We start from the raw sequence: 19,151 nt of genomic DNA, 5'->3' as shown, positions 1-19,151 counted from the left end.
CATGCTGTTATAAATGCTAGTCCAGTGAGCCAGCGGACCACCAATGAACGACACGAACTGAATTACACGCTTTTGCTTCTGGATTAGTCTACTGCAACAGGCGGGCGTTCAGTGCATTTACAGAAACAATACATTTACGTCAAGATTGTTGGTCAGAATGACAACAGATCAATGTAAAGGTAAATTTCCTTATTATGTTGGCAGCCATACAAAAATAAGAGAATCAAACACTTTATTAAAACAAAGTAGCCAGTTATATAAAAAAAAAAAACTGTTACAAGCATAAATTGTTGTAAATTACCTACAATCATTCTGCTTCATACTCTGTTAACACAAAAGATATACTATCAAATTACAATAAGAATGACAAAATCACGATCTGTGTTTGTAAACACAGGGTCAGTTTACCACCTCACCACTAAACAGATGAGCATTAAGGATTCCTTAACAAAGTGTATATTATGCAGACTTGAAGATGTTCTTCACGAACTACCATAAATACACACAATGTATTATCACAAAGTATATTTTAATGTACACAAGTTCTGACATAACTTATACATTAAATATACTAGCTGTATGGGTGTATGATGTTTAGATACTAGGGATATCCCAAACAATGGGGTCAGGAGCAGGGGACCAGGAAAAAAGAGGACATTTAGTAAGAAAATGATCAGGAGCACAAAGGAGTAGCAAAAAGTACCAAAATAAAAGTACTGCCTATACAAAAAGCAAAAAAACCCTCCCACCAAAATCAAACCATGTAGTAGTTATTCAAACTTGAGTAACTACATAGAAGTTGTTTTTCAATAAAGCTTTCAGGATTTAACACCTTATCCCATCTGTTAAAATACTCCTCAGGTAAATTACTTGCTCACAGGGTAGCAGCTGATGAACTAAAAAGTTGCTTGACAACTAATCCTAGGCTGGGGACAAACTACATGAGACTGGATATAAACACTAGACCACTGCCTTTTACTTTTACATAATCTTCCTGATGTGTGGTTGCACAGGAACAGAGACCTGATCATCAGTCTGATGTTTCTATCACTTGTGCATAACATGTGAAATAAGGGAGGTCAAACCAGATGTGAACCGTAATATATTACAAACACTAAACAAGATGACTTGCTCCAATTTGGCAACCAATTGAAATGTCCCCACATGTAACATGCTCCTAACCTTATCTGTAATAAAAAGAGCCTCAAGCAGTTTGATGTTGGGTGGTGGCAGTTGAAGAAAAGGGAAATAGACTAAAAAAAATAAAGTAGATTGTGGCAGAAAATGGTAATCCGTTTCCCTGAGCTTTCTTCCACACCTCATTTCTTCTGTTTAGGTGCAGGTCTGAGGAATGAAAGAAAAGAGAATGTTAACATATCATATGAAAGAGCAGGCACTGTATATGTAGAGCAGACTGCAGCAGTTTGGAAGGGGATACATATGTCAACCATAGAATGTATAAAACGATGGACAACATGACAGCTCCCCAAAAGTGAAGCCAAAAAAATCTTAATCACCCCTGGTGGCTGGTTGCAGTATAGATCATAAGTCCTGCCCCCTCCATGTTAGCAGATGGGACATAGGCCAAAATAAAAAAAAAAAATCAAAGTGCAAGTCAAATAAATTTTTCCCAAAGATGGTTTCTGTCAAATTATGTAGTTCTTATCACAATGATGTATGTTTAAGGGCTCATATTTCTGATAAGTTCATTTTTAATTAGGTATTTGACAATGTAAAAAAAGGTGCCAAAATGCTGACATCATGACTGACAGCTGTGATTGACAGCCACCCTCGAATCAGCAGTTTCTGATGGAAGACACTAATGTATGTTTTCGTTTGTGATTCACTACCAGCTGTAGCTCTAGTTACTGTCTGGTTTTGGCTGGTTTATCTCCCCTCTGCAGCGGGACAGCTGTCAGTCAAGTTGAGGGGGCAGGTCCTGTGGGCCATCATCTCACCGCCCCACTCTACGGCGCAGACTGTGGTTGCAAATAACACACAAGCAAGATGGCAGCTCCCAGAAACAAGATATTTTGGCTTCACTTTGGCATAGCGGCAGGAAGTGGAGAGGCACTGTGCATCTTTTCATATAGTCTTTGGTGTCAACCTGTCACCATTAACCCAACTCTGGGAACATTAGTAGGGAGTAGAAACTGCTAAACCTCACATTCGCAGTCCTGGAGCTTTGGAACACCATGGAGTATGACCATTTGCTCTCATCTGTTCACTTGTTCCAAAATTCACCCTGTTACAGCATAACACACTGCCTCTTGATTTTAAAGCCAATGAAATCTCATGCAGAATCCTTACAAAAATGAATGAAGGAAACTTCAAAGACAAGTCTGTTGTGTGCCAATGCACACCAAGCCCATTAGGATACACAACTGTTCAGTTGAATTCAATAATGCATTACGATGTTGTAGGCATAGCAATTCAGTTATTAAATGCCCCGTTGACACAGAAGCAATGGGTCCATGAAGATTGTTTTATATAGATCCGACACTCCACTCATGGCCAGGGTTTTACATGATCACACACTGCTAACAGATACTGCAGTAGATACTAAGAAATTGGAAACAAAACTCCAGGTAAACTGCTCTTACTTGGTGAGAAAACAAAAGGTGAACAGTAAAATTATTACCCAAACTGTTACAAACATCCACACAATTTAGAGTGAGGGATTATTAGCAACATTACAGGTCACAGCCTTACAGTTTGACCTCCAATAAAGTGGTTTAGATGGTCTGGATAAACTGTTGGTTTATTTCCGGCCTGTCTGATCATGACTGTCCCTGTTTCTTGCCACGTCAAGACTCCTTTGTAGTTGTTGTGACTGTGTTCCCAGATCTCAGCAAATTACTTTGGTGAGTATAACACTGACATAACTGAAACTATGGCCAAAACTGTGAAAATAAGACCTAAGTTGTAATAAAGCAGGCCTTGAATGCAGAGATGTGTACATAGTCTGTCTTTGAATTTTGAATATAGATTTGATACTACATTAAAATGCCATTTCTCAGCTTTAATTTGAGTGGGTTTACATCAATAGAGAGTACTATGTGGGAGATATAGCCCATTTAACAGATAATGCCCAAAGTTTAGGGGTTAAAATGTAATTGACTGTATCTGTTCAAACTAAATCATATTTAATATTTAGTGGAAATCCTTTGCAGTCAATGATTGGCTGAGGTCTTGGACTCAGACATCAACAGACACTTTGCATCTTCTCTATTTGACAGATGAGGTGCTAAGCTTTGGGTCATGAGCCACGTCCTTTTCTTTCCATGCTTTTCTCTTTCCATCATTTTGATAGAGGCTGATTTTCGTTTCATCAGTCCATAGAACTTTGCTCCAGAACTCTATGGCTTTCTTTTTGTATGTTTTTGTGAACTGCCGCCTGCCCTTCTGTTTTTGAGGCTCACTAAGGGTTTGCATCTTGTGCTGAGTCATGTCAAATTCTGGTCATGAAGCTTTCTCTTGATCAATGACAAGGAAACATGTCCACCTACATTCTGGAGAGCATTCTGGACTTGCTGTGCAGGGATTTTCTATACTATGCAAATGATTTCTGCTTATCCACAAGACTTGTGCTCCTCAAGTCAGCTTGCTTGCCATTTTCTAGTTTTCCTATGTTCATCTGCTTTTTTAGAATGTACCAAACTTGTGCCCTTTTTTCAGCCTCATTATTATCTTCTTCATTTGCATGGTCACCTCTTTACTCCTCATATTGAAAGACAACTCCACCTCAATCTAAATGGCAAATTTCAATTCTCAATCATCAAATCTGAAGCATGTGTGAGCTCATTTGTGCTGAGCTAACACTGAAATGCCCAACATACATTTAGTAGCAAAGTGTCCAATTACTTTTGAGCCCTTGCAATTTTGGCACTGTGTTAAAAGGATTATTTTCCACACGATATTGATGTAAACCTACTCAAATTAAAGAGACATGGCATTTTAATGTATCCATTTCATTTTGAATTGAATGTGCTTAAGCACAGAACCTAAAGAACAAAAAATGTGTAACTGTCCAAATACTTACTGTCTGGACTGTATATTAAAGTGTAACTGCACCCCTAGGTCTGAGCCTTACTCCACCCACTGCATAATCTTGAAAACTGCTTAAAAGTGGGCAAGGGGCTGAAAGGGGTGCCAGGAGGGGCTGAGCAGGGGAGAGGGGAGGGGGGAGCTTGGCTATGAGAGGCAGGAGGGCAGGAGTTGCTCAGTGACCAATAATAATAATAATAATAATAATAATAATAATAATAATAATAGGAAGACAAACAGTGCAATGACAATTAAACGAGCCAGAAGTCATTTTGAATTTCGTCCTGTAGTTCTTTAACTCTATGGCTGTCTGTTCCTGCAGTTATCTGTGGTGTAACTGGAGCCTTTAGTGAACCTATCTCACTGCAGCTTTGCGACTCTGCTCCAGCAGTAGAGCTGTCAGCTGACAGGTTCAGTTTCAGCGGAGCTGCTCCGCAGCGGACAGGTTCAGCTGACAGACAGGACAGTCAGTTTCGGCGGGGCTCCGGTTACACCAAGATTTAACATTTTAAAACAAGATTTTGCCAGCTGATAACTGCAGGAACAGACAGCCGAAGAGTTCAAGAGCTGCAAGGAAGATTTCTGTTGTTTTTGTGGCTGCCCGCGGACAGTCGCAGACAGAGAGATTTCCTCCAGCAGGCCAATGCCGCCGTTATCTGCTGAAGCTAAAATTGTCTCGATCAGCATATATTTGAAAATGAGCTCAGGGTCATTTATATAAATTTCATGACAGACAGAGAACTCCCAAACAGTTGACTCTATGTCAGCATTGCTGCCTTTTTAGGGCTGATTTTTAACAGATGACAGGTTGAGCCATTTTCAACCCATGAAATGCTGATTTTTTATAAATTTTGTGTCACTGTCAATATTAACACCAGCATTGATGTGTTTCATCACAGTACAGTCATATAGTTTACAACACGTTTAAGTGTACCTCTTTAAAACCCTGTCAGAGGCACACAACAATTGACTGCTGCAGTACGTCATTTACATCAACACACAAGTTAGAGTGTGAGACAGCCACAGAGTTTATGAACAGCCCATCCTTATAGCACAGGTTGTGTGGCCTCTAATTGCACTTTGCTGCTGTTATCAAAATTAGCTACTTTATTTTAGGTAAAATGTGTCAATCTTGAGAAAAAGTAACTTTTTAAAACAGTTCACCAGATAGAGCTGTATAATGCAGCAACTGTATGCAGGTGCTGCAATGTAAAGCACTTTTTCAAGCCAAAACACTAGGAACTCTCAGCAACTTCAAAGACCCTTTTGTGCATTCTGCACACATTTCCACCACATCTGAAGAACAGAGAATATTAGGCAAATTAGTTCAAAATTGAAATTTAAAAAACATGGCAAAGGACACATCATTTGGAGATACAAGGAAAAAGAAAGTTGTCATGTTCTGTTTATGCACAGATTATCTCATATCTTTTTTTAAAAATCAGTCAGACCAGTGATGATTTAAGTGTCAAAATAAACGGGATGGATAATTATGTACAAATACGAAACACAGTACTTGCATATTTTAGAATAAGTTGTCTTTTTCTACAGTACACTATCTAAGGTGTTCATGGGGAGCAATCTGATGTTAATGTACCTGTAGATGCCCACCACCACAGCATGGTCTCTCTCATAGGGCTCCAGCGTGAGCTGTTCCTGTGGTTTCATGTTCTCTGCACTCATCTTCTTCACTTCTGAGGCAAACACTGCCTCTGGAGCTGCTGTAGAATCTATACAATTAGCCTAAAGGTAAAACAAAGCAAAAACAAAAAAAGAACACACATCAGACACTACACAGTGGACAGAAAACTCCAAATCCAAAATGAGACATTAGCAGGTTGATACAAAACCTCAATGTGTGGATTTGATTTAAGATCTGTACTGTACATGAAATTATACTTTAAAATATATCTGACATTTACTGTAATTACCGGTATCCTCCATCAGACGTGCTTGTCAGAACTCGTCATAATCAGACATTGACGCCCACTTCATGCTGTAACTGGTCAGGTGTATTGAGTTGAGAAAGAAAGCAGTTTTTGAACTTCTCTCTCAAGCCCTCTTTTATAATTTGTTCACCATGGGTGTAGATTTGGACGGTAGGCACATCCCTATCAATGTCAAGATGCAGTTTAATTGTCCCTGCCAATATTTTTTAATGATCTCAAACAATCTTGTCATTTTTTACTACTGAGGGGATTCGTAAACTAAACCCTTTTGCACGAAGGGGCTTTATACTTTCTCTAGTCAATGTTTCCTGCCCCAGTGAATAATAATATTTTCCAGATAAGGATAAGAGTATTGTTATGTTCAGCTACACAGACAACAGTGACATCAAGTGGCATGTCTATTTCGAACATACTCAAATTATAAAGGTGAGCTTAACACATCTAATTGAGACATTCAAGGACACGTAGAAGATTCTTTTTCCATCCATCTTTGATACTAAGTGTTGATTTTGTGTCTGCAGGTGTCACCCTTTTCTTCATATATGCTCACTGTTGATGTGAACTACTCCACGTTGAGTATTCATTTGCATAACTTCTTGTGCATCACACAATGTAATAAGTCCAGATTACACCAGTCACTATAGCTGTTTGAGACTATGGCTGCATTCAGACTAACATTAGCCCTGCATGACCTTTGGGTGCGTTGACGCAGTGGGGGGTCCTTAATGCATGGAGCTCCGGCAAAAACATCACAGGGACGTCCTGCAAAAAGTTTAACCTGGTTCAACCTTTGTTGCAATGAAACATGACGTCATTTGGGAAGGCGCTGCGCTGGCCAATCATGCATGAAGCCTTCTGCTGTCCAACATGCATGTCTGAAGGAGTATACAGCCACCTTAAGCCTACAAATTCATGGATCTTAGTTAAACTGGGCTGCCTGGATTGTATCTTATGTTTCATGTACCTAAAACAACACACATCCTTGCTAAAACTTGTTTTATAATCATCTCTGGACTTCACTGTCATGACTAGTATACCAATAAGAACCAGAGGCAGTGCTTGTGTTAAAGGGCTGCTGTCTGGTGGGGTGATCATCAGGTTACCTTGATGGAGATGACAAAGTGTCCTCCGTTCTTCAGGAAGTTGTGAGCGTTCAAAGCAACAATCCTCGTCTGGTCAGGCTGGGCAACATCAGCAAAAATCACATCCACCATGCCTAAAGAGGGACAGGCCATTACTGTCTGAACACCAAGCATCTGATTACACATTATGTTCCTGTGGATCCAGTCGGACTTCACAGTTGTACATGTTGGCTGGCAAGTGCATTATGCTTCTTTCCACTGTTCCTTGTATTTTCAGAGAGAACTATAAGGGGATTTATCTATCAAGCTACATGACAATGATGTTAAGTTCATAATAAGGTCAAGTGTGAATTATGTAGGTAATCAACCACATACAAGATATTACTCTTACATCACTACATTTAACTGGTAAACTTTACCTCAACCGTTCTGTCTGGTTTAAGAAACTCAACTAATTAATGTAGTTAATATATTCGACAAAAACTAATGAAAAATATTCATTGATCCCTTTTCACAACAAAAATGAGATGGAAACATAAAAATAACCTCTGAAAAAACAACAAGTGAAAGAAGAATTATCCAATGAACATTACTGTTTAAATGCAAAGTCTTCAATAACCTGCACAAGCTGATTTAGCTGCTTGACCGGCTGCACTAAAATCCAGCATCTTGCATTTTAACAACGTTTTTGGCCCAACAAAGGCCCCGTTTACACCTGGCATTAACATGCATCTCCACATGCGTCTTGAGTGACCACTTGTGATTGGATCTCACTTCCTCGCTCTATATACAAATAAACAAGTACACCATTTCCGTTTGCAAAGACTGCATTCATTGTTTTTAACCGGCAGGAGGATCGGGGGTCTGTGTACCCTCCATCCAAAGCCATGTTCAACTTGTTTGATAACAGGATAAACAAATATACAAAGAATTCTGTGCCCCCTCATGAAAATCAAATGCCTGTCCTATTGATTTGCTCTAGCGCCACATCGGAACATATATGTGTATAACAAATACAAAGTTATATGCAGCGATCCCCCGCAGCTGCGTCTCCCCATTAAGAGACTCTGCGCGTGCGTGTGTGTGTGTGTGTGTTCAGAGTGGAGCAAATCAATGGGACAGGCATTTGATTTTAATGAGGGGGCACACAATGCATTGTATATTTGTTTATCCTGTTATCAAACAAGTTGATCACAGCTTTGGAAGGAGGGTGCACAGACCCCCACTCCTCCCGCCAGTTAAAAAACGAACAAATTTGATCTTTGCAAATGGAAATGATAAACACGTTTATTTGCATATACAGCTGGGAAGTGAGATCTGATCACAAGTGGTCACTCAAGATGCATGTATATGTCAGGTGTAAACAAGGCCTAAGTAGCTCTGTTGCAGTCTCTGTGCAGTGTTACTGCTGTGGCTCAGGGCTACCTACCAACCAACATGCGGTACTTGTGTGGGTGCCGTGCATCTTCGATGATGGGAATGATGTTAGTGCGCTTCTTTGCCACATTGAGAAGGTCCCGACCTGATCGATGAGAAAACTCCACAGCGTACACCAGCCCTTCCTGTAACACAGAATATTTTTGACCGGTTACACAGCGGTCTATAAGTTAATTTGCATACACACTCTGCTAACGGCTAGACAATAACGTGTTCACAACATCAAATATTCTTTTTGAATGGAAAAAGTACTGGTGTAAAGCCGACTCCTACATGGAGTGTTGCATTATGGGTTGTTTGTAACCTTAATTTGCAGAATATGTCCCCTTTAATAATTTCAACAAGTAAACTGATATTGTAAAGTTGCCATGTAAAGTGGAAAAAGGGTCAAAGGTGATTTCTGAGGCCACAGTGTGTGATCTACTGCACTGGATTGTATTCAGTTAGGCCCTGTTTACACCTGGTATTAACATGCATCTTGGGTGATCCGATCACAAGTGGACAGCTCTAAGTACGTCTGTTTACACCTGGTATTAACATGCGTTTCCACGTGCGTCCTGAGTGACCACTTGTGATCGGATCTCACTTCCCCGCTCTATATGCAAATAAACACGGACACCATTTCCGTTTTCAAAGACCAAATTCGTTCTTTATTAACCGGTGGGACAAACGGATCTGGGTCCGCTCCGTCAAAAGCTGTGTTCAACTTCTTTGATTGATAGATACATAGATCGATCTATATAAACTTAGCACAAAAAGTAAGGAAAATGTTTGGTAGATTATTTGGTTTATTATTTCTTTGTTGTAACAATGCTTCTTTGCAATAAATCTTATACCATTGGAAAGCCTGTTTATTTCCCTTTAAATGGTGCCACATTTGTAAGGAACATGCATTTGTGGGATGAGCAGCAGAGCTGAGTATGTGGGTTGCGCCCATGAAAAATTTGCTTAATCTTCAGGATCTAATGTTAATTAATGTTCCATGTTCTTCTACATATCCAATAGGTCAGCTGTTACACACACAGTCCAGGTTCATACTGTTTGGAGTAAAGCACCTGTCCTCCTGATAAATCCTGAGCTCATTATGTCGAGCAGCGCAGCAAAACTAAAAACTGTCATTGTCAACTTGACAGGACAGAAGAAACTATCCAGCTACGTTTAGCTTCTGAATTTTAGTTAGACAGACAAGCAAAAAATTAATGGTTTAATTTCTATTCTGATTGTCGATTTGAAGAGGGAAGATGGTTAGGGGAACAGGAAAAAATGAGAGGTTGATTACGTTTTTAATTCACATGAAAAACAAAATAATTTGTTTATCCTGTTATCAAACAAGTTGATGCCTAGTGTGACGGAAAAAAGTCATTTGAGTAGACGGTCCTTCAATGTGGTCCAGAACGCATTGTGTTGTATTTAGAGCTGTCTACTAGTAATCAGATCATCCAAGACGGATGTTAACACCAGGTGTAAACAGGGCCTTAGATCATTTGCTCTTGTGTGGGTGTAGACTGATTTGAAAACGTTTGAGATCCAAAGAGAGAATGCAGCACTCACCGGCCCAACGATGTCAGAAACATGGGACACTGTGGTCCCAGAGGCAGCTCCCAGGTACATGACCTTTGCTCCGGGCCTGATATGGATCTGGTCTACTCCTCCTAAGATGGCTGCCGCCAGCTTGGAGCGGAACGGATTCCAAGCTCTGTATTCAATCTTATTCTCTCCTTCCTAACAGATAAAGAGTAAGAAAACTGTGAATCATAATTTTACACACCAGAGACCACAGTTGTTGATTTCCCCAGAACAAGACTCTTAAAGACTTCAAGACTGATGCAGTGCTGCTCCTTTATACAGGGTGAGACAGGGTTTCTGTCAGAAAAAACTTGGTTCCAGTCCATGTGTCCTGGAAGATTTCAATGTCCTGGACAAATACTATTAAATATTATCTGTGCACACTGAGCTTAAAAATAATTAATAGACAGGCTATATGAAGAATGACATCATCAAGGCATGTAGATTTGTAGATATATTAAAAAAAAAAAAAAAAAAAAAAACTTAATTTGCAATGCAGCAAAGATTAATAACAGTGAACTTAATGCAATACTGATGTGCTACCTATACTTACTGACCACTGTGCTGCAATCTCACCTCCACATTGATCCTCTTCTCTCCATACACAGACTCTCCCACCACCATGTTCTTGGTCACCAGGGCATCCTCCTTCCCTCTGCAGATGAACACCCCTGAGTAGACACACACACATAAGTTAGTGTCTACCAAATACTATTTGAATCAACAAAGATGTACATTGTTGGTAAATCTAGGTAGACAGAAATGTAGAGATGTTTGAAGCATATAACAACTCCAATCTATGAAGTTTTGCATTACTGCATTAGTAGACGGCCACTTAAGTTTAGAATATGAACAGAAAACTAGAAAAGAAATCTATGTAGATTGGATTCCTAATAATCCTATAAACATGAGAAATAACCTTCATGTCTGTGTGGCTCAACCAAGACTTTCTTCCCTCCTCCAAAGCCTCCTCTGCCACCCCTCCCTCCTCTTCCTCTTGGGGTGCCTCTGCCACCTCCTCGGCCCCGAAATCCTCCACCATCTGGGGACCTGAATCCTCCACCTGAGAAACATTGTGATAGAGCTGCTGTAGTCAATATTATAACTCCAATAATATTCAGATGACAAGATGTTTACAACACTTCAACTTCTCATCAACCTCAGCTAAACTCACCTCTTCCTCCTCTGAATCCTCCTCTTCCTCCCCTGTCACCAAATCCTCCTCTACCTCCACCTCTCCCTCCTCTCCCTCCTCGGTCCCCACGAGGACTAAAGCCTGCAAAACAAACACAGATAATAGAGACACCTCAGTTGAATTTACACATGTGCATTAGAAAGTCATGGAATAACCACAGAGCCTTCACATATAGCCACTGGAGCTACTGTTCACCTCTTCAGAATTAAAATGTAGAGGCTTCTGAGATGCTACATATAGACTATAAGAACTGTGATTGGTCAGATTGGGCTGCTTGTGTTTTCTTCTACATGTTGCAGACCACATGTAGAGTTGAATAAAGGCTCAGTGATGTAGCAAAGCATGCTCTTCATTCTGCCGTGTCTCTTCTCTTTGCCCTGGTTACACAATGAGGTAAATGGGAAATGTGTCCAAAAGCGATGATATTGAACCACCAGAAAAACTGGGAGGGCCAGACATTACAGCCTAGCTGATACATTGACTAGCCAGCTTTTGCAGATAGAACTGTACCATTACAAGAAACTAAATTAATGGAAAGCCAAAGATACTGTAAGTGCTTGAGCCATTTTATTAGCTGTGTTGCTATATAACCAACATTCCTAGTTACAACTCAGAGGTCGTATAATGATTTTTTTGTGTATGATGTCCTTTAACCCCCTCTGTGTGTGCCTGTGGATCTCTCCCTCACTCTGGTGAACCTGCTGTGTTAGCTGTATGCAATGGGCTGCAGGTGGGCTTGTCTGATTGGCTGAGTGAATGATTGTGTGATCAAAGGTACATCCCAGATCTCTTAAATTGCATCCACGTTTCCCACATTTGTGTCCTTTCCTTGCATCTTAGTCCCTTTCACTGTGGATGCATAAAGACAAAAGGAAAACAAGTGAGCGGAGAGGAAACAAGGAAATTTGTTTTTAGACAGATGAGGCGTTGTTTCCTCTGAAGCATCATGTGACGCAATGTCCGTTTCTGACAACGGCGATAGCTGATCACAGCTGGATCAGCTTGTCAGTCAGCTTTAACAGCTATAGCGACTGTTGATGGAGTTTGTGTCTGCACACATATGTGCACTATGCTAATACTAATAAAGTAATAATGCATTCATATTATTTAGTCTGTATTTATTGATATTCTGATTGTGAATTCATTATTTAATAACCCAGAATATGATTAGAGTGTCTTTTGAACACTGGAAATTATTTATTAGACTAAATGTTTCAGAGAAAATGGAAATGCAACTCATATCAAACCCGATGCTCAGGAATTTTCAGCCTCACATGTGACTAAATAGATATGATGAAAAATTATGTATTATGTATATAAATGCGTTCAAACTGTGTTTCTTGCTGACAGACAGTAAAAGACTTCCGTGAAGCTTGCTTTGTGTATCCTCGGTCACAGCTCCTCAGAGATCGCTTCTCGGAGCAGAAATAAGAGACTTGAGACAGCCTTCAAAATGGCGGACCAGAACAACTTCTGGTTCAAGTGAGGATAGAAGAGTGAGGAAATATCAAATAAAAGATTTAGGGCATACCCTGAGTGTGTGTAGGTTGTTCCAGGGAACTTCTCTCCAATTCAACCAGCCAGCCAAGATGTTCTTAACCATCAATGTGTAGAATATTGCAAATAGCATGTACAGCAGCCTGGGATCCGTAGGGGTGGGTAGCATTTTTGTTTAATCTCTTTTCTCATTTTTTCCCCAAAGTTAGGAGTTTGGTAAGAGCTTTTTAGTTTTGTTTCTTTTTGTTCTGAGCAGGTAATTTTAGGTTGTTTTGATTTAGTTTCCTTTTTTGTTGTTTTGCTGTTAACTAACCCTGAAGCCAAAATGTCCAAGTGTGTGAAATAAATACTTAAAGGGCTTCAAATTCGTTGTTGCTGGTGGTTGTTGGGACCTAGGGACACGGGAGTCATTTTCATGTTGGGCCAGGTCATAACAACATACATCTACAGATGTACAAGTCTAAATGACTGATTAACCCCTACAGTGAGAGGATCTGGTGGCTCTGTTATGCTGTGGGGGGTGTTTTGCTGGTATAGTTTGGGTCCACTTGTCCCCTTAGAGGGAAGGATCACCACAAATCAATACAAAGTTGTTCTGAGGGATCACCTTTATCCTATGATGAAACATTTCTATCCTGATGGGAGTGGTCTCTTCCAGGATGACAATGCCCCAATTCATAGGGCACGAGGGGTCACTGAATGGTTTGATGATTATGAAAATGATGTGAATCATATGCTATGGCCTGATTAGCAGACACATATTTCTCAATTCTCTATTTCTCTGTTTAGCGTCTTCAGGTTAGGCTAACCCACTGTTGCTAACTTCAGAGCTAACCCCCTACACTTTTCCAGCAGTTAGAGAAACAACAGATGTAACTTTTCTAGGTCTTGACAATCTGCAGCATTTATTAACTGAAACACTGTAGTCTGTGCTGTACATTTACTGTCAGATTGACAACTTACTATCTAACCACAACTAAATATACATGCCCACACCTCCGCTCTACCCTGCAGCTGAATGCCGCACCGCCTGACTTGGTCTGAATACGGCCTTACTGCTAACCTTTTCCTCTGTTCTGCTCACATTCACCTTCACTTTTCTAAGGCTCGTTCTCTCACTGGCACTGGTATTCTTTAAAAGGAGTTACGCTACCTGGAGTTTCAAAACAGCACTGCTCAGAAGCTCCCAAATAATATTGATTTCCAAATGAATGGATATTTGGCGTCAATTATGGCATTTAAAAAAAATTAATTTTGGCCTGGCAGGCATTCTCTCTGTACTATTATAGGGGAAACACTGGTGTAAAAATGGGGGATATTGACTTGCTGATAAAGACTCCTCTATAGTGCTACTACTGGTCATAAACTTTACTTGTGTCTTTAAAACTGATCCACAAGACCCAGATGGAAGCTAGATACCATGGGGAGTTTCTGAAGTGAGTCAATGCACTCTTAAAAAAAAAAAAAAAAGACTGAGGATATGTGGTGGAAATTACACATAATACAGTCCTGTACGTGGGATACTCATAAGTACAGATTCAGTGATGTGTGTATACATAGATAGATAGATAGATAGATAGATAGATAGAGTAATAAATATATATAATTAACGTAAATATGGCACGGCTGACAAACAGGAGAAGCACACATACAACAAGTTCACATTATAGATGTTTCTAAGGCGCCACTCGCATCCTTCATTACTTTAGTCTTTGTGTTGTACTAAGCCTACTTTTCCCACCAAAAACAACGTTTGATACAAAGTTCACCAGGGGTGTTTAAAGTGATGGTGAGGAGAACCTCCGTGCAACACTGACCTGCTGACTTTGTTAAATACAGATAACTACACAAGGCTGATGTTAGAAGCTATTGTTAGCTTTCGAGAATTAACCTCGAAAGCGCAGCAAATTCAGCTTCATTAAATATCTCCGCACACAAAGCTTACAAGAGCAATAACTTTATATAAAATACATGTTATGCGTCTGCTAGGCGTCGCGGCTAGTTTGTCTGTTCCGTGCTGCCGAGCGAAAGCTCAACACGTGGACCACATAACGTGCTGCTGCTGCAGCGGTTATCCAGTCACGTCGCGAACCTAACGTTAACGTTACATTTCAGCTTACAGCTCACATATATTGTTACAGATGGCGTTCACGCACTTGGCAGCAGCTTTCCCTTCTGGTGATAACTGTTTGCTGCCAGGTTAACTGTGAAGCATGGCGGAGCAGGCCGAACGCACACCGGCGCCTTTAACTTCAAACACACAACACATATGTTCGGCACGTATACGGTCTACTTCCAAACATCATCGAAAGCGAAATGCGACCCTATCTCCTTACCTGGCCTCATGTTATCAGGTGTAAAACGGTAAATCGATGCTGGCAAATGGGTCCTTCTGCTTTTCTTCTCCGTTGACTCTCACTGAACGGCGTAGCTTGACCACATGTGTAGATACAGCACTACTTCTTCTGGTACTGCTGCTTCTTCCGCTTGATGTTTCACGGCAAAGGGCGCACTACCGCCGCCAACTGGTATGGAGTGTAGATAAGTAACGTTATCTCCCCACTATAGGAAGAGAGCAACTGTGGTCGAGTGAGCTGTGAGTGAATGAAGAGAGGGAGCGCTGGCAGTGAGGAAGCCGGTGATTCAGATCAATAAAACGTTATTTTCTGATTGTTTCTCAGCGGTTACGCTCTAAAGCACAAACACGCCCACACCCCTACACTCTGCAGCTGTACGCCGTACCACCTGATTTGGTCTGAATACGGGCCAACACAACAGCTTCAGCTCCCTGTCTTGAAGTGCTGGCTGTCCCTTTTACACACACAGGGTGCATCCCAAGTCTCTTAAATTGCATCCACGTTTCCCTCACTTGCGTCTTTTCCTTGCGTCTCAGTCCCTCCCACCGTGGATGCAAGGAGAGACTGTCAGAAACTGTCCCCTCTTCTCATTTCTCAGTTTGTACATCCTCGATTCCTTTCCTCGCCTCCTCTCCTCGCGTCTTAGTCCCTCCCACCTGAGATGCGAACGGAGGAGGCGAGGAGACACGAGGAGGGAGGAGTCGAGAAAACAGATATTTAACAAAATGAGACATCGTCCTTCAGAGCCGTCATGTCAATTAAATATAACGTGCTGCAAAGCTGTATCATCTGTCCATCGTTTTGTTACAGCCTGCTGCTGTATTTTATGATCTCTGACAGATGAGCAGAACAGTGGTCATGACAACTTATAGGCTATATTTACTTTTAATTCAAATTACAACATGGTATAATATGACTAGAATGTACGGATGTCATACATTGACACACACACACACATATTTACTTTATATATTTTATTGTGTGAAGCACTACAAATGGATTGTATATTCCAGTTGTGTGTCACGCCTCTTCTATACGTCACGGGTGTCGAAAAACTTCCGCAAAGGATACACCTGTGTGTCCTCGCTTATAGCTCCTCCGGCAAGCCTCCTCTCTCCTCGAGATGCATTTTAGGAATTGAGACATCCTTAAACATGGCGCGCTGAGATCGATTTCCGGGTCACAGGCAGGAGGACGGAGGAGAGAGGAGACGAGGAGGCACAAAATAAAGAAATGAGAAGAACCCAGAGACTTGGGACGCCTGTCTTAATGGCGCATCAGGAACAACTTCCGGTTCAGGCGAGGAGCGAGGAGTGAGGAGACAAAAACAAACTTGAGATGTACCCATAGTCGATTCGGCTCTGTCACTACCTCCGTACCCGTCTTAATCACCAAGCAACTCTGCTGTATATTCTATATGGACACGGGATCAAATTAAAAAGATTATTTTACTACACCACTAGGAATAATCAGGTCATAATTAAACTTAAAAAGAAAAGGGAAATTGAAAAAGCTAATTTCAAGTGTAAAATGATCATTTGAAAAGGTAAAGTGGCAATGAATGAAAAAGTGAAATTTAAAATACTGTGATGTGAATTGGTGAAGATACCTTTATTGGACTGACAAGCTATGAACTAATGAGTGTCAGGTGTGACTGATTGCGCAGCTGTTGGACGATGGGGGGTTAGTGAGTTCCTGTGTTAGGAGGGGAGGTCTGCTGCCTCCTTTAGTTATTTAGGGATGGGGCTTTAGGAGCGCAAACCACCGCTGCCTCCGGCACGCCGCCGTTCCCTGCCTGTTCACCTGCTGCGCCGTCCGACGGAGCCGTGGTTCCCCGGGGAGTTGGACCACCGTCAGACCACAAGCTCAGACCTCGGGGGGGCCTCAAGTGGCATAACTATCCTATCTTGTGAAACTCCAAAGACCCTTTTTTTATTGGTGTTAACTTAATAAAGATTTTCATTTTGCCTGATACTTTTGTGGTCTGGTGTTGGTTATTCTGAGGTCTCTGTCATTTATCCCACATAAATTCTGGTCTCTGTTTGAACTCAGATTTATTACAATACTAAAGCTTAAATGGAAATGCTCAAACTGAAAGATGAAATTGTAAATGACATTTTTTTTTAAATAACTAAAAGCAGATAATCAAAAATCTCCAGCACACTTGTGTAGTCTTTGTGACAGGTGTGTTCGTGGAGTAACGATGTACTAAAAAGAAGTGACACACTGTCTTCATTTGTTCAATATAGTCGATTCGGCTCTGTCACTACCTCCGTACCCGTCTTAATCACCAAGCAACTCTGCTGTATATTCTATATGGACACGGGATCAAATTAAAAAGATTATTTTACTACACCACTAGGAATAATCAGGTCATAATTAAACTTAAAAAGAAAAGGGAAATTGAAAAAGCTAATTTCAAGTGTAAAATGATCATTTGAAAAGGTAAAGTGGCAATGAATGAAAAAGTGAAATTTAAAATACTGTGATGTGAATTGGTGAAGATACCTTTATTGGACTGACAAGCTATGAACTAATGAGTGTCAGGTGTGACTGATTGCGCAGCTGTTGGACGATGGGGGGTTAGTGAGTTCCTGTGTTAGGAGGGGAGGTCTGCTGCCTCCTTTAGTTATTTAGGGATGGGGCTTTAGGAGCGCAAACCACCGCTGCCTCCGGCACGCCGCCGTTCCCTGCCTGTTCACCTGCTGCGCCGTCCGACGGAGCCGTGGTTCCCCGGGGAGTTGGACCACCGTCAGACCACAAGCTCAGACCTCGGGGGGGCCTCAAGTGGCATAACTATCCTATCTTGTGAAACTCCAAAGACCCTTTTTTTATTGGTGTTAACTTAATAAAGATTTTCATTTTGCCTGATACTTTTGTGGTCTGGTGTTGGTTATTCTGAGGTCTCTGTCATTTATCCCACATAAATTCTGGTCTCTGTTTGAACTCAGATTTATTACAATACTAAAGCTTAAATGGAAATGCTCAAACTGAAAGATGAAATTGTAAATGACATTTTTTTTTAAATAACTAAAAGCAGATAATCAAAAATCTCCAGCACACTTGTGTAGTCTTTGTGACAGGTGTGTTCGTGGAGTAACGATGTACTAAAAAGAAGTGACACACTGTCTTCATTTGTTCAATATAGTCGATTCGGCTCTGTCACTACCTCCGTACCCGTCTTAATCACCAAGCAACTCTGCTGTATATTCTATATGGACACGGGATCAAATTAAAAAGATTATTTTACTACACCACTAGGAATAATCAGGTCATAATTAAACTTAAAAAGAAAAGGGAAATTGAAAAAGCTAATTTCAAGTGTAAAATGATCATTTGAAAAGGTAAAGTGGCAATGAATGAAAAAGTGAAATTTAAAATACTGTGATGTGAATTGGTGAAGATACCTTTATTGGACTGACAAGCTATGAACTAATGAGTGTCAGGTGTGACTGATTGCGCAGCTGTTGGACGATGGGGGGTTAGTGAGTTCCTGTGTTAGGAGGGGAGGTCTGCTGCCTCCTTTAGTTATTTAGGGATGGGGCTTTAGGAGCGCAAACCACCGCTGCCTCCGGCACGCCGCCGTTCCCTGCCTGTTCACCTGCTGCGCCGTCCGACGGAGCCGTGGTTCCCCGGGGAGTTGGACCACCGTCAGACCACAAGCTCAGACCTCGGGGGGGCCTCAAGTGGCATAACTATCCTATCTTGTGAAACTCCAAAGACCCTTTTTTTATTGGTGTTAACTTAATAAAGATTTTCATTTTGCCTGATACTTTTGTGGTCTGGTGTTGGTTATTCTGAGGTCTCTGTCATTTATCCCACATAAATTCTGGTCTCTGTTTGAACTCAGATTTATTACAATACTAAAGCTTAAATGGAAATGCTCAAACTGAAAGATGAAATTGTAAATGACATTTTTTTTTAAATAACTAAAAGCAGATAATCAAAAATCTCCAGCACACTTGTGTAGTCTTTGTGACAGGTGTGTTCGTGGAGTAACGATGTACTAAAAAGAAGTGAC

General features: G+C 40.9%; 1 protein-coding gene across 1 annotated transcript; it reads right to left on the bottom strand.

Moving 5' to 3' along the window:
• Positions 1-215: 215 nt before the first annotated feature.
• Positions 216-15,371, bottom strand: fbl (fibrillarin). Its single transcript, XM_067602564.1, has 9 exons — positions 15,110-15,371; positions 11,256-11,357; positions 11,001-11,144; positions 10,658-10,752; positions 10,067-10,237; positions 8,508-8,640; positions 7,100-7,212; positions 5,645-5,790; positions 216-1,344 (listed from the first exon to the last, which is right to left on the bottom strand). Exons 1-9 carry the CDS (start codon positions 15,117-15,119, stop codon positions 1,320-1,322), a joined length of 939 nt encoding a protein of 312 aa, XP_067458665.1. The 5' UTR covers positions 15,120-15,371; the 3' UTR covers positions 216-1,319.
• Between the last annotated feature and the right edge of the window lie 3,780 nt (positions 15,372-19,151).

Source organism: Thunnus thynnus, chromosome 10 (genome assembly GCF_963924715.1).
Source record: "Thunnus thynnus chromosome 10, fThuThy2.1, whole genome shotgun sequence".
Taxonomy (NCBI): Eukaryota; Metazoa; Chordata; class Actinopteri; order Scombriformes; family Scombridae; genus Thunnus; species Thunnus thynnus.
Note: the sequence above shows the minus strand (reverse complement) of the source record. Positions and strands in the feature narration are given on the sequence as shown.